Below are 12,801 nucleotides of genomic sequence, written 5' to 3' on the forward strand. Positions count from 1 at the left end.
GCTTTTATGAGTTGTTTGCAAAAACTGTGTAACGTGTGTGTAAGTTTTAACACACACACACACACATAAGAAACGTCTTCCCACACGGTATTGTGTTGCATAGGATTTCATATCAAATATTTATTATGTTCCACGTTTACAAATATGAACACCTAACAGCTATCATTTTCCATTAAGCAGTTTGAAAGCATAACTGTGTACATTTACAGGCTAAGGGAAACGTTTCACTGCAGTTGTTGACTTCTGAACATGAAAAGTTGATGATCGGTTCAGATACGCTTTAGGACAGGGGATCCTCAAATCTGGCCCCCAAGATCCACTTCCTGCAGAGTTCAGCTGTAACTCTAATCAAACACACCTGAACACGCTAATCAATGTCTTCAGGATCATTAGAAAATCACAGGTAGCCGAGTTTGATCAGGGTTGGAGCTAAATTCTGCAGCGTGTTGGCCCTCCAGGGTAAGATTCGAGGAGCCCTGCTTTAGGACATACATTTGAATGCATAAATACAACAGAACATGTACACATCTGTGCCGTGTAATAAACCAAACCACATCGACACAAGATAAGGGGGTCCAAACATTTAGCATCAGCAGAAACTTCCAATGTTAATTCTTGACATATGTGTTTAAAAAGTGAAATTAGCATTGTTAATAAACAGCCAGCAAGCTGAAACACTCATACGATTACATTTAAGATCCATCTTGTAGTGTATTTCCCTATTTTCCCAATAATATCACATTATCCACATATAATATGAATGCATGTCCATATGTTTATTGTGGTTGCATGTGAGTCAGGTTAGCAGTGTATTTATCAAACAGACACGTCTCTATGAAGAAGTCACATGATGTAGATCAACAGGGTTTGCTTCTCATACATTATAATATTCCAGCACCTATGTGGTATCAAAAAATTGTGTGAAATTGTGAATTTGTTCCATGCTGCAAACAACAGGTCTAATATGTTTCTTATAAACCTCTGAATTTGAATAAGCCATTCAGGATGCCAAAAACCTAAAACATTGAAGCTCTCTGTAAACTGCATTTTTATAAAAACAACTTATATTGAAAAAAATTGTACAAGATATAGTTTCTGCCTTCCTAACTGTACCCCCTCAAAGCCCAAGCAGAAAGTGTGCATGTCTGAGAGAACAACACAAGAAAAGGATGTGAAGTTTGAATCAGAAGTAGGTGCTTCAGTTACCGTTTAACCCTGATCTAAGACCGAATTGACCCGAAATCTAATCTTAAGTTAAACATGTACAAAAATGGATAGCAGGTCTTAAATGGGTGCTAAAGCGCACTGTCTGTGCATCTCCTCCAGCAGCCGGCGATACTCGCCAGCACTCATTTCTCTTGGCGTTCAGTCCAGTGTCCAAAGAGAGCGGTTCATCCGGGTCATTTGAGAAAGATGAGGTAAAACGCCATACACATACAGGACGCCGCCACAGCGATGTGGAGCCGTGTGCCTATCACCGCAGCTGCAGAGAAAACACAGAGACGTGAACACTCCCCGCAGCATAATGATCTCCAACACTGCTCCAGCTGAGCACTGACCTTTGTAGAAGACTCCCCAGACACCTTTCTTCTCAGACAACAGCCAGCTGTTCAGACGAGGGACCTTCTTCAGGTAAGCACACGTGCAGATGAAAAGAAGGCCGAATACAAGAATGCCGTCGAAAGAGTACACTGTGAACGAAGAGCACACGTTAACCCTCCGTTACAAGCAGCTTGAAACGCACACGAGTCTTCAAACCAACTTTACTTCAAGTAAAACTTTCTTGACAATAATCTGAAGTGGTTTTTAGGTATGTTGCCTTTTTTTTGTTTATGATCAAAAATAAATCAGTAATATTGTGAAATATTCGTACAATTTAAAGTATATTTTATATATAATTATTTTAAATGATACTCTTTCTCTCTCTTTTATTTATATGAAATACATTTTGAGAAGTATTTTATTCCTGTGATGCAAAGCTGTATTTTCAGCACCATTCCTCCAGTCTTCAGTGTCACAAGATCCTTCAGAAATCATTCTAATATACTGATTTGATGCTCAAAAACACATTTATTCTTATTAGTTATACATTTATGTATTTTGATCAAATAATGCAATCTTGGTCAGCATAAAAGGCTCCTTTTAAAATCTTAATTATTCCATTGAGATGGCATTATTATGATATAATGCTCGTGTCTTAATTAAAGGTTGTAGTTATGTCGAGATAAAAGGTGAAACCAGCTGCTGCTCCGTAATGAGCCACGTCCACACACAAACATACACATACACACTGACAACATTCATCTCTATCTGACCACAGAGACTTCTTGTGAAGTTCACATCATAACACGCGTCTTTATTAACATACCGTTTGTCATTCTCGCAGCTTTCAAATCCCGTGTTGAGAAGAAGCGCTAGTTGCCCGTGTTTTTTTATTGACTCTCTTCATCAGTTCCGCATACACAGCACAGGCTTCCGGATAGTGATGCTCGGTTCTTGAACGAATCGTTCTTTTGAGCCGGTTCACGAATCGAACTGAATCGAACTTTAGTTCCGGGTTGATGACGCAGGACGCACAGCCGAAGTAGCACGTCCAACTTGAAAAGAAACGAATCAGCCAGTTCAACCAACTGTCGAAGTTTGCCGAGGATTACCGAGGACTCAACATGAACCGAATGAGCCGCGGTGAAGTTTGCCAAGGATTACCGAAGATAATGAGTGTTATTAATTTACATTTTATTAAAACATTTAAAAACCTTTTTTGTCGAGTGATTTAAATAAATTTTTACAATAATATATTGTGCATGCATGTTGTATTTAAGGTTGCTTAAGCGAAATCAAGAAGTTTATAAGACTGGTTTATTCATTCTTTAGACATGTAGAACATTTCCGCGTTTGTGCATCAATGTCTGTAATGTGTGGAGCCTGTAGGTGTGACACTTTAGAAATCTTATACAAGTTGTAGGCTGGTCAATATTGGTCAGTCAGTCATAAAGGATCTGCGAATGAAACTGTGACCATAAAACACAATTAACTTAAGTGAATTATATTGCAATAATCAGAAATATGCTTTCAAACAAATAATCTTTTTTTATTTTTCAATATGTGTTGACACAAATCACTTTTGACCCTTTTAATTTTTAATTGATACAATATTGCATTAAGTTGTTAGAAATTAAATGCGTAGAGACGTTATTGTTGGATGACGTCAGGGAACCGATGAATCTGCTTTTTGAACCGGTTCAATGAGTCTATCTCTTCCAAACAGAACCGGTTCGCTGAAACGAATCAGACCTTACATCACTACATCCGGAACGCTTCGGAATGATGGGAAATCATTTTACAGATTAAAAGCCTTCGCTTCATTACAGGTAACAGTGTCATGTTTACAGTCGGTAGATTTAGAGAAATCTAAATATGTGTACTTGTACATACTACTAATACAACTAATGTACATTATTACGAATCATTATCAATAATCATAATAAAATATATTTTAGATGTTTTTATAAAATGATACACCTTTTTTGATACAATTCAATAATGTTATATATTTTTAAGTATATAAAATTATAATTATTAATAATAATCGATGATAATATTCAAAATATAATAAATTATTAAATCAAAATATTTCACATCTACACACACACATTAATAATAATAGACAATAATACTAATTAATAAATTAAAAATAAACAAAACACACGCACATATATATAAAGATATTTTATTACCATTATTGTTATTGTTACTATTATTACTATTACTACTAATAATATTATAATATTTTATTATATGTTCAGTAATAATAAATTAATAATAGATTAATAATAGTAATATTTAACCTTTTTATGTTAATGTATTGTTACTTGACTGATTGTTATCTCTTTACAAAGTAAAGCTCACAAACTATTTAATGCAGCGAAATTTCTGAAAAGAGCTGTTCTCTTTTTTGTCATCTTTTAACTGTCAAGTGTGTCTGATGATTCAAACATAATTTAGTGCAGCAAACCTACAGATATCCTCAAATGATCTAAAGATAGGGCTACTTTAATATGGAGTCAGTGCTGAACCCAGAGTTACACAGACTGAGTGTTTCTGCGCCCGTCTGTCTCTAATAGCCTCCTGCAGCGTCTCTCAATGACAGTGTACTTGGCAGGAGGAAGGGACCATAAGCTGTGCTCAGCTGTCGTCTGGCAGTACTTGGCAGCCGCTGTGTTGGCATGTTTTATTTCTGTGTGTACGTCCTAACGCAGTGCCACAGTAAGCTATTAGTGTCTACCTTCACTCTGTCATGGTCTCGTAAACCATTAATGGTAAAGCTGTTCTCCTGTTATCATAAAATGCCATGTGGACCCTTAAAAGAATCTATTAATCTTGTTCAAATGCTAAACAAATCCACTATAAACACATTTCAGCTTGCATATTGAGAGAATAGGTCTTAGTACTGTAGCTCCATTTTTGTAAGCAACAAAGCAGGTAGCTTCTAAGTGGGATTGAATCTCTATGTAATCCACCATCTGTTGGGCAATGGGCATCATCCCGAGGTGTGTTACGCAGCTAATCTGATGCCATTCAATGCATCAAGCTGTGGAGCATCCAGCTTTACCTTTAAAACTGTGTTTGTGCCCTTGAGGAGCGTACCGTGCACCTCCTGCGGACAGATCTGGGCTTCAGTATGCTGCTTTATTACAAAACACAGGTAAGATTCAGCCTGCTGCTTACAGATTTCATTACTGTATATATGTAAATATTAGTTAGAATAGCTATTTATTTCACATCAAATTTCATGCCTTGAATGAGATCATTTGTTAAAATGATTATAAAATAATTATTAACAAATATAATACTGATATTGTTATGAAGAGTAAGTAGTAGTTTGGCATTGGTTACAATGCTTTATAATTATAACATTAAATAATTTCTTTAAAAAATCTACAAGATATTACATTGTTAGATAATTTAATAATATATTAAAATAAACGAATACACTAAAAATTGATAGCCTGAATGCACTGTAAGTCGTTTTGGATAAAAGCGTCTGCTAAATGCATAAATGTTTTTTTTATTTTTTTTAAAACACACAAATAAGTTTTTTAATTATTTTTACTTTTTTGTTGTCGTCTACTTTGTATTGATTTATGTTAGTAAATAAAAATGATTTTATTATACATATGTAAAACATGAATAGTACAGTTGTAGAATAAGGTTCAGTGATCATATATTAAATAAAAACATATATAAATAGAGCAGAAATAATACAATTAACAATCTGAATTATCTTTTTTTCTATAAGGTTGTTTCACAAAGAATGGGACAGAAGAATCAGAAAACAGGTATTTAGGTATTTTTTAATCCCTGTATGATTTTCTCAAAAACAGTTGTATGAAAGAGCCCATACATTCATAACCTCACAGCTCTGATAACATCCATCAGAAAGCTCCAGCTGTGCTTCTACTGCATCTCAGCAGACTACTGAAGGCCAGGACGATCTCATCCGGCCGAGGAAACTGTTCAACCCTGTCCTGGAGTCTTCCAGTCGAAGAGCTTTACATCGTGAACTACTAGTCAGCCACAGATGGTGAGCTAGAAATGACAACAGCCCAGACGCTGTAAGAAATGAGCAGTCTATTACAGCTGACTCATACAAAACAGGGTGCTTCTGAGATCTGGTGTGTGTTGAGGCCGTGCTTTCAATTATGTGTGGATGAGTAAAGGCCAATGCACAGGGATCAGAGCATCTGCTGTCTGAACAGAATCACAACAGACTTCTCTGAGATCTACAGGACACACAGAAAACAGCAACACCAACAGGCTAATCTCGAACTCTTGAGTCCGAATTCGTAAAAATTAAGTTTGACGACATTAAAAAATTATAAGCCCACATTGTACTTCGGTTTTGGTTTTTGATTCGTTTGAAAAAGACCCAGTACAAGAACAACAAACTACTGAAGACGGCAGCAAAAACAGACACCCGCAACTCTGTAGTTCAAACGAGAACAAATTGTTAACGCTCAGCTCTTTTAAAAAAGGATGAATCTCTCTAGTGCGCATGTTGCACTGGCCACGGTTCGGAAAGTAACGGTGACTTAGAGCAAACATGCCACCGAAATTTCCCCTAGCACAATTAATCTAAAACTATTACGGTTGTCATGAATAAAGTGAAAATGAAAAGAAACGTGTCGATTGTGTTGCATTTTGTGTTGGTATGTTGCATCGTACTTCTTTTTACAATGTTGAGCATTATAACCAATCACACACAATTCTGCTGAGCTTTCGAATGCAATAACCAATCACAGGCATTCATATCATTTCAGTTAGTGTGCACGCTCGCTGATTCAATTCAGTTTAATCATTTAGTCTCTGTTTGAATAACAAACAGAGGAACAGGAATAATTATAATGAATAATTAACTAATAATCAATTGTTATAACATTAAATGCAAAATAATTTGAGTTAAAAATATTTTGACACTCATATTTGTGACCTTGGATCACAAAACCAGGCATAAGGGGTCGATTGTTTGAAATTGAGATTTATACATCATCTGAAAGCTGAAGAAACTTTGTTAGGATTGGTAGGATATGACAACATTTGGCTGAGATAAAACACTTAAAAAATATGTTATGATTGGAAAATATTGAGAAAATTGCCTTTAAAGTCGACTAAATTAAGTTCTTAGTATTCCATTTTATGTAAAATGAAGTTTTGATATATTTACAATAAGAAATTTAGGTCACACTTTATTTTAGGGTCCAATTCTCACTATTAACTAACCATCGACTATGACTTTTGCCTCAATTAACTCCTTATTTGCTGCTTATTAATAGTTTATAAGGTAGTTGTTAAATTTAGGGTATTGGGTAGGATTATGGATGTCATGCATTATATGTACTTTATAAGCACTAATAAACACCCAATATGTTAATAATAGACATGCTAATAAGCAGCTAGTTATCAGTGTGAATTGGACCCTATACTAAAGTGTTACCGAAATTTACTAAATATCTCAATGGAACATAATCCTTACTTAATATCCTAATGATTTTAAGCATTAAATGTAAAATCAATAATTTTGACCCATATAATGCATTGCTGGCTATTGCTACAAAGATACCTGTGCTACTTATTTATCTACACTGGTTTTGTGGACCAGGATCACATTTGGTACTTACCTGGAAAGGTGTGTTTATAATAGATTATATTAACATTAGGCTTTAAGTATTTTTTTTATTTACAATTGCCATATTTTGGAAAATTATATTAAATATTTGTATTCCTAATAATAGTGTAAACAATCAAGTGAGAGATAAATATGTATAAACTTTTCAAGAAATGAATTTCTACTATATTGCATGAATCGCTAAGTTTTTTGCTAATAAACAGATGAGGTGTCACTGAAAACTGTTTGCAGGGGTCTCCTGCCTGAACAGAAGCCAGAGCTGAAGCGGGTGCTGGAACAGAGGAGACTGGAGCAGCACAGAGAGAGAGAACAAGCTTCACATCCGCCGTCTGACCTCGAGCAAGAGCTGCACAAGAGACGCCAGAGACTCCTGGCTGTAGGTGTTCATGCATGATGTCAGTTCTGTCATGACGACTTTCGGAGGGATTGGCATGGTAATATTCATGAGAATGTTAATGTGTTTGGTCTCGGTGGAACAGATCTGCTACGCTGCTGCTGCAGAGCAAGTACCGAGATGTGCTACTGCCAATACATACTGCTGTGAGCATGTAAAGAATATTGGAATAACCTCCCAAAGCATACATGATCACCTCGTAGCAGATCTATACAGGTGGAGCTGGGGAAGGGGGAGGGTTTCCGAAGTGCGCTGCTACTGCTACAGCAAACACTGTCAAATATTTGAATGTTGAGCAGAGAGCTTATTGGCTACTCATGCAGGAGAGAACCAATCAGCTGTGTCATGTGATAATGATGTCATATTGTGTTAGATCTATTGGACTGCACCATCTAGAGTTTCATGCCAGAACTTTGAATTTCAACCAAAGGCATTTAGCGCTGCTGTCAGTGAATCATAACTTGAGGACTACAATCACAAGTAAAAAAAACCATCAAAAAAGAGATTTGAATTCTGTATTATTTGTATTTAAGAGACTCATTGGACCTGTGATCCTTTCCTTACAGTGTGAGCAAGAAGAGCTGAGACGCAGAGAGGACCTACAAAACATGCCAGAGTTTGTTCGAGTGCGGGACAACCTGAGACACATCACCATCACAGGCTACTGAACCAACAGAAGAACTACGAAAACAATGAAATCCATTTCCTCAAAGAACTGCTTTTTGTTCTGTCAGAGGGAATCATTATCATCAGCATGATTCAGTCATTTTGTGTTGCGCTCTCTCACCGCAACCATATCTGAAATGGCTTTTAAAGGGTTAGTTGACCCAAAAATGACAATTAGCACATAAATTACTCACCCTGAAGTCATCATAGATGTATATACAGTCAGAGGTATATAAAAAACTGTTTTTGATCTTTCAAGCTGTTTAGTGGCACTGAGTGGGTGTTGCAGTGCATCAGTCCAAAAGAAGTAAAATAAAAAGCGCCCCTCCTTAACAAAAAGTGTCTCACATGGCTCCGAGGGGTGAACACAGTCCCACTGTAGTGAATCAATGTGTTTTTGTAAGAAAAATATCAATATTCAAAATGTAATAATCACTTTAATTATCTTGCACCAACAGTTGTACACAGAAGCAGTTCGGGAGCATGACGTCTGAGGTCAGCGAAATCCTCCGAAATTCTTCTTTACAAATCCTCGTTTCGTACTAATTAGTAATTAAATCGAATTTGTGACCATTTTGCTTTGATCTCTCCGCTTTTAAATGAGCTTTTTTCCCCAGCTAGACATGCTGTGAGCAAGAGACTGTACTAAAAATCAAGCCTGTCCACTGTTCTATATTCTTGTTCACTCGAAAATACGTCACAAAACTGAAGTTGGTCACCATTTCCAGTTCACATGGACATGGATTTCAAATTGAGACGTGGTCACATTAGCAAAACCTAGGTAAAAATCTACTGTTGACTGTCCATTTATCAAGTGTTGTGATGCACAAAGTCACTTCAAATTAAAGTAGCTTTACATTGCTCAACATGGCGAATTTGGGTTAATATGAATCCAATGTGAAATCTGTATAATAAAATGCAGAATTACACATTGCGCTATTTTTAATTGAGATGGATGCATTTTGTCCCACAGAGTTTCACTGTGCAAAGGTAAATATGATCACATCCTAATACATGGTTTTAATTAAAACTACTCTTTTATTAAAAAAAATCATACAAGGAGACTGATCTGGTGTAAAAACACAACAGAAACATTTAATAAAATTTGAGGTACATTATTTACAATTCAGTCACAACACATAAAATACTAGAAATACTGCCAAACCTGGCGGCCAAGTTCTCTAATCTTCAAGACGGCTTTATAATTATATGGCAGATTTGTGAGCAACACTCACAAAGAAAACCATCTCAGGTTCTCGTCAAAATACTTTATGAACATTTATCTTCAAGTTTCTTTCCTCTCAGTCTGGCACATTACTTTTCTTATCCATGTAAATTTATTTCAAAAGATATGCTCTAAACATCTCAGGAATATAAATGAACGGATAAGATGGACAATTCTATGGGTGGACGTCAAGTACAGAAAGTGTATGCAGAGAATACAGCAGAAATATCTAATTTCCCCCAAAATCCCAGAGGCTCTCCGTACAAGCTGACTCCACTTCGAAACAACCTAATGAGGGAAAAACATATGTAGATCTCAAAAAGAGCAGCTTTTCGGTAACATCATCGCCCACATATTGAATTTAAAAAGCCTTTTCAAAAGGTTAAGAAATGCTGTTTCGGCTCGACACACAACACAGATAATAAATAAATAAATAGCAAGTGGAAAAAATGCATCTGATCAAGGGTGACAAAGAGTCAGGGGATGCCATCCTTCCGCTGGCAACACTGGGAAGGCGGGACGCTCCAGTCGTAAATGTAGGACAGCCTAAGTTTGACTTCCTCTTTGCACAGACGCCCATCTCGCTGTAGTGTCTGATGCTTTTCCAACATGTCCTCTAAACTCTGCTTGTGAGTGACCAGGTACTTATTGCTGCAGCCACGCGACTTGTACTCCGTGTCGAAGCGCGGATCGTGGACCCGCTTCACGTCCACTGGGGCCAACCAGGCACCCAAGGACACGTCCTCACTCTGCCAGGTCTTCAGAAACCCCACGTTGAGACGTACGTAGTGCACGAGGTCAGCGGAAATCACGTAGCCTCCACCCAGGGCATAAGGTAAGTAGTAGTCACACAGTTCCCACGCACTTTCTTTCCATTTCCCACCCGTTTTCACTCTCCCGCGGCCGGAGAAGAAGCCCCAATAGAGTCGGCTGGGCTCCTTGGTCTTCAACTCCTCCTTGAGGAGATCCAAGCGGGTGAAGGTGTCGTCGTCGGCCTTCAGAACGAATTTGAACGCCACGTTTTGGTCCAACCAGGAGTACATGTGAAGCAGTTTCTGCGTGAGGTTCTCGTACGAGTCCCGGAGCTCAGGGAGCAGGAGGAGGTCATGGTGACGGACCTGCTCGGTTCTGAGGTTCTGGAGGTCTTCCGGAGGTAAACCCTCGGTGCCAATAACGAACCAGTAGAGCACTTCGGGGTCGTGTTTGGTCAGCCAGGTGCTCCGGATGATACTGCGTCGCTCCGTGTACTTCGGGCCCGTGGTGATGAGAACGACCAGGAACGTGGAGAGCTCTTTGGCGTGAGGAGGTCCTGCCGGCTGCTTCTGATGTGACTCGGCCCGCGGCGCCACACCTGGGGACTCAGCCGGCTTCAGCGTCTCAGACGTACATTTGGCGAGGAACAAAAGGACGACGGCGAATAGGAAGAAGACACCGAGCGCCAGGGCTGTCTTGTGACGACACACAAGACGGACAAAATTCATGATGTCACTGAGGGACAGAAGGAAATCATACCACTTTTAAAAACAAGCCTTGATTAAAATGCGTGCAACGTTAAGGCCTGTTCACAACGAGAAGGATGTTTGGTGCACTAAAGCATTTGAATTTCGAACGTCCATTAATTATGGAAGCCTGTTTCCACCACTGAATAAAAAAATAAAACAAAATAATTGGGACTTTTTAATCTCGCAATTCCAAGTTCATATGTTCCAATTCTGACATTATAACTCACAATTCTGACTTTCTTTTTTTCTCTGAATCGCAAGTTATAAAGTCGCAATTACCGATAAAAAGTCGCAATTACCGAAATGGGCTTCCATAGTTAATGGGTCCGTTCAGGTAACCAGTCTCACTTTTCCAATACAAATAAGACCAATCTACCTTTTCCAAAACTGAATTTAAAAAGTTATGATCAGACTTGAAGAAACAATTAGATGACTAACTTTTTCAGACTAGTCCAAACTGTTTATGCAACCAGACCCAGCTCGTCTGATCTCTTTTTCCATTGCACTGCAAAGAAAACTGGCTAGCCGATAAGATTGTAGATTTTTGTCACATGCTGTTTGATTGATTCTCCATGATAAGCAGGTTTAGGTGGAGTCATATTTGCTAAATTTTGTGGCCGAAAAAAGGGCCACTGTCCATTCTTATTAGTGTAGTAATGTATCAAGCACGGCTCACACAGAAAACACTTTCAAGCCAAGCAGATTTCTTACATGCATGAATACAGAAGACAGGAAACACAAACATTTGCACATTTCACTGCATTTAAAAGTTTAAACTTTAACCAAAAATAAAAATGTGCTGGTGTAAATTCACTTGTAATTGTGGCTGTACATTAATTATTAGAAACAAAAGCTGCTGCTTTGAGCAGCTTTGCTTTGTGTAACCAGTGTTTACTTGGTTAACCAGGGTAACTGCTATATTTATTATTTTCTGTAAGTGCCACCTACTGTAAGAGAATGAATCTGCACTTTCATTCAGCCGGTCTGCCACTTTTTCTTTGGTCAAAGAAGGGGAAAAAAGAAATAAATGCATACAAATTGCAAGCTAAATATTTGAAATCCGTGTAGTTGTGAACAGGCCTTTAGGGCAGATCAAAGAACATCAAACGTTTAGGTTATTTTTTGCCCTAAGTCACTAGTTATCTCAAAATGTCGCGGATTTTTTTAAGAGTACAAATATACTATACAGTCAATATTTTTTTAATTAATATTGCCATAAATCTGCATGGACAATAATAATAAAATAATTACTGTTCTTAAAAAAATGATTAAGTATAGTATGTAAACTGACAAAACAAAACGATAAATAATAAAATCTAATTAAAAAAAATTAAATCAGAAAAACACATCTTGAAAGACCATAGTGCACACAGAGACCTCTAAATATTCCTCACATGCACATTAACGTTACCTGCTAGATTCCCTGCAAAGAGATCATTTAACGTTACTGCGCTTATGGCTCGTCCTGGACATCTTTATTACAAGAGGCGGTTTTGTTTTGCAGTAGCAGTTGATGGGATGGAGATGAACCACAACTCTCCGTCTTCTGCCTCTCCAGACAAAGCGTACAATATTCACACACAACAGACGCACACACCTCCCGCAACGACTACAAATATCAGACTTTCTGATCGCGTCATTTCTCTCAGCTCAAAAGCACGTACACACTCCGCACTTCCCGTTCACTACCACTGAAGAAGTCTTGATGTTCAGACGGATACATTAATGACCTGCGCCAACCACCGGACTGGATGATCATGTTCATATTTAGCGCACACACACACACACTATAGATATTGTAAAATAAGCTAAAACAGCAAGACACAAA

The 12,801-nt window shown here is 37.8% G+C and overlaps 3 protein-coding genes across 4 annotated transcripts; 1 reads left to right on the top strand and 2 right to left on the bottom strand.

Annotated features, from left to right (window-relative positions):
- Positions 1 to 90: 90 nt before the first annotated feature.
- tmem167b (transmembrane protein 167B) lies at positions 91 to 2,522 on the bottom strand. Its single transcript, XM_026242468.1, has 3 exons — positions 2,369 to 2,522; positions 1,560 to 1,691; positions 91 to 1,483 (listed from the first exon to the last, which is right to left on the bottom strand). The coding sequence occupies exons 1-3, from the start codon at positions 2,376 to 2,378 to the stop codon at positions 1,401 to 1,403; spliced, it is 225 nt and encodes a 74-aa protein (XP_026098253.1). The 5' UTR covers positions 2,379 to 2,522; the 3' UTR covers positions 91 to 1,400.
- Positions 2,523 to 3,876: 1,354 nt separating this feature from the next.
- LOC113069398 (protein FAM107B) lies at positions 3,877 to 9,217 on the top strand. Of its 2 annotated transcripts, none has more exons than XR_003279717.1 (5): positions 3,877 to 4,705; positions 5,300 to 5,339; positions 5,440 to 5,584; positions 7,418 to 8,060; positions 8,147 to 8,234. XR_003279717.1 is itself a non-coding variant. In XM_026242476.1 (5 exons), exons 1-5 carry the CDS (start codon positions 4,682 to 4,684, stop codon positions 8,246 to 8,248), a joined length of 456 nt encoding a protein of 151 aa, XP_026098261.1. In that variant the 5' UTR covers positions 3,877 to 4,681; the 3' UTR covers positions 8,249 to 9,217. The 2 variants fall into 2 exon arrangements, 1 of the variants encoding a protein (XP_026098261.1); XM_026242476.1 differs by having other exon boundaries at positions 7,418 to 7,562; positions 8,147 to 9,217.
- A 99-nt stretch (positions 9,218 to 9,316) lies between these two features.
- Positions 9,317 to 12,689, bottom strand: b3galt6 (UDP-Gal:betaGal beta 1,3-galactosyltransferase polypeptide 6). Its single transcript, XM_026242475.1, has 2 exons — positions 12,385 to 12,689; positions 9,317 to 10,959 (listed from the first exon to the last, which is right to left on the bottom strand). Exon 2 carries the CDS (start codon positions 10,950 to 10,952, stop codon positions 9,948 to 9,950), a length of 1,005 nt encoding a protein of 334 aa, XP_026098260.1. The 5' UTR covers positions 10,953 to 10,959; positions 12,385 to 12,689; the 3' UTR covers positions 9,317 to 9,947.
- Positions 12,690 to 12,801: the final 112 nt, after the last annotated feature.

Source organism: Carassius auratus, unplaced genomic scaffold (assembly GCF_003368295.1).
Source record: "Carassius auratus strain Wakin unplaced genomic scaffold, ASM336829v1 scaf_tig00001591, whole genome shotgun sequence".
Lineage (NCBI taxonomy): Eukaryota > Metazoa > Chordata > Actinopteri > Cypriniformes > Cyprinidae > Carassius > Carassius auratus.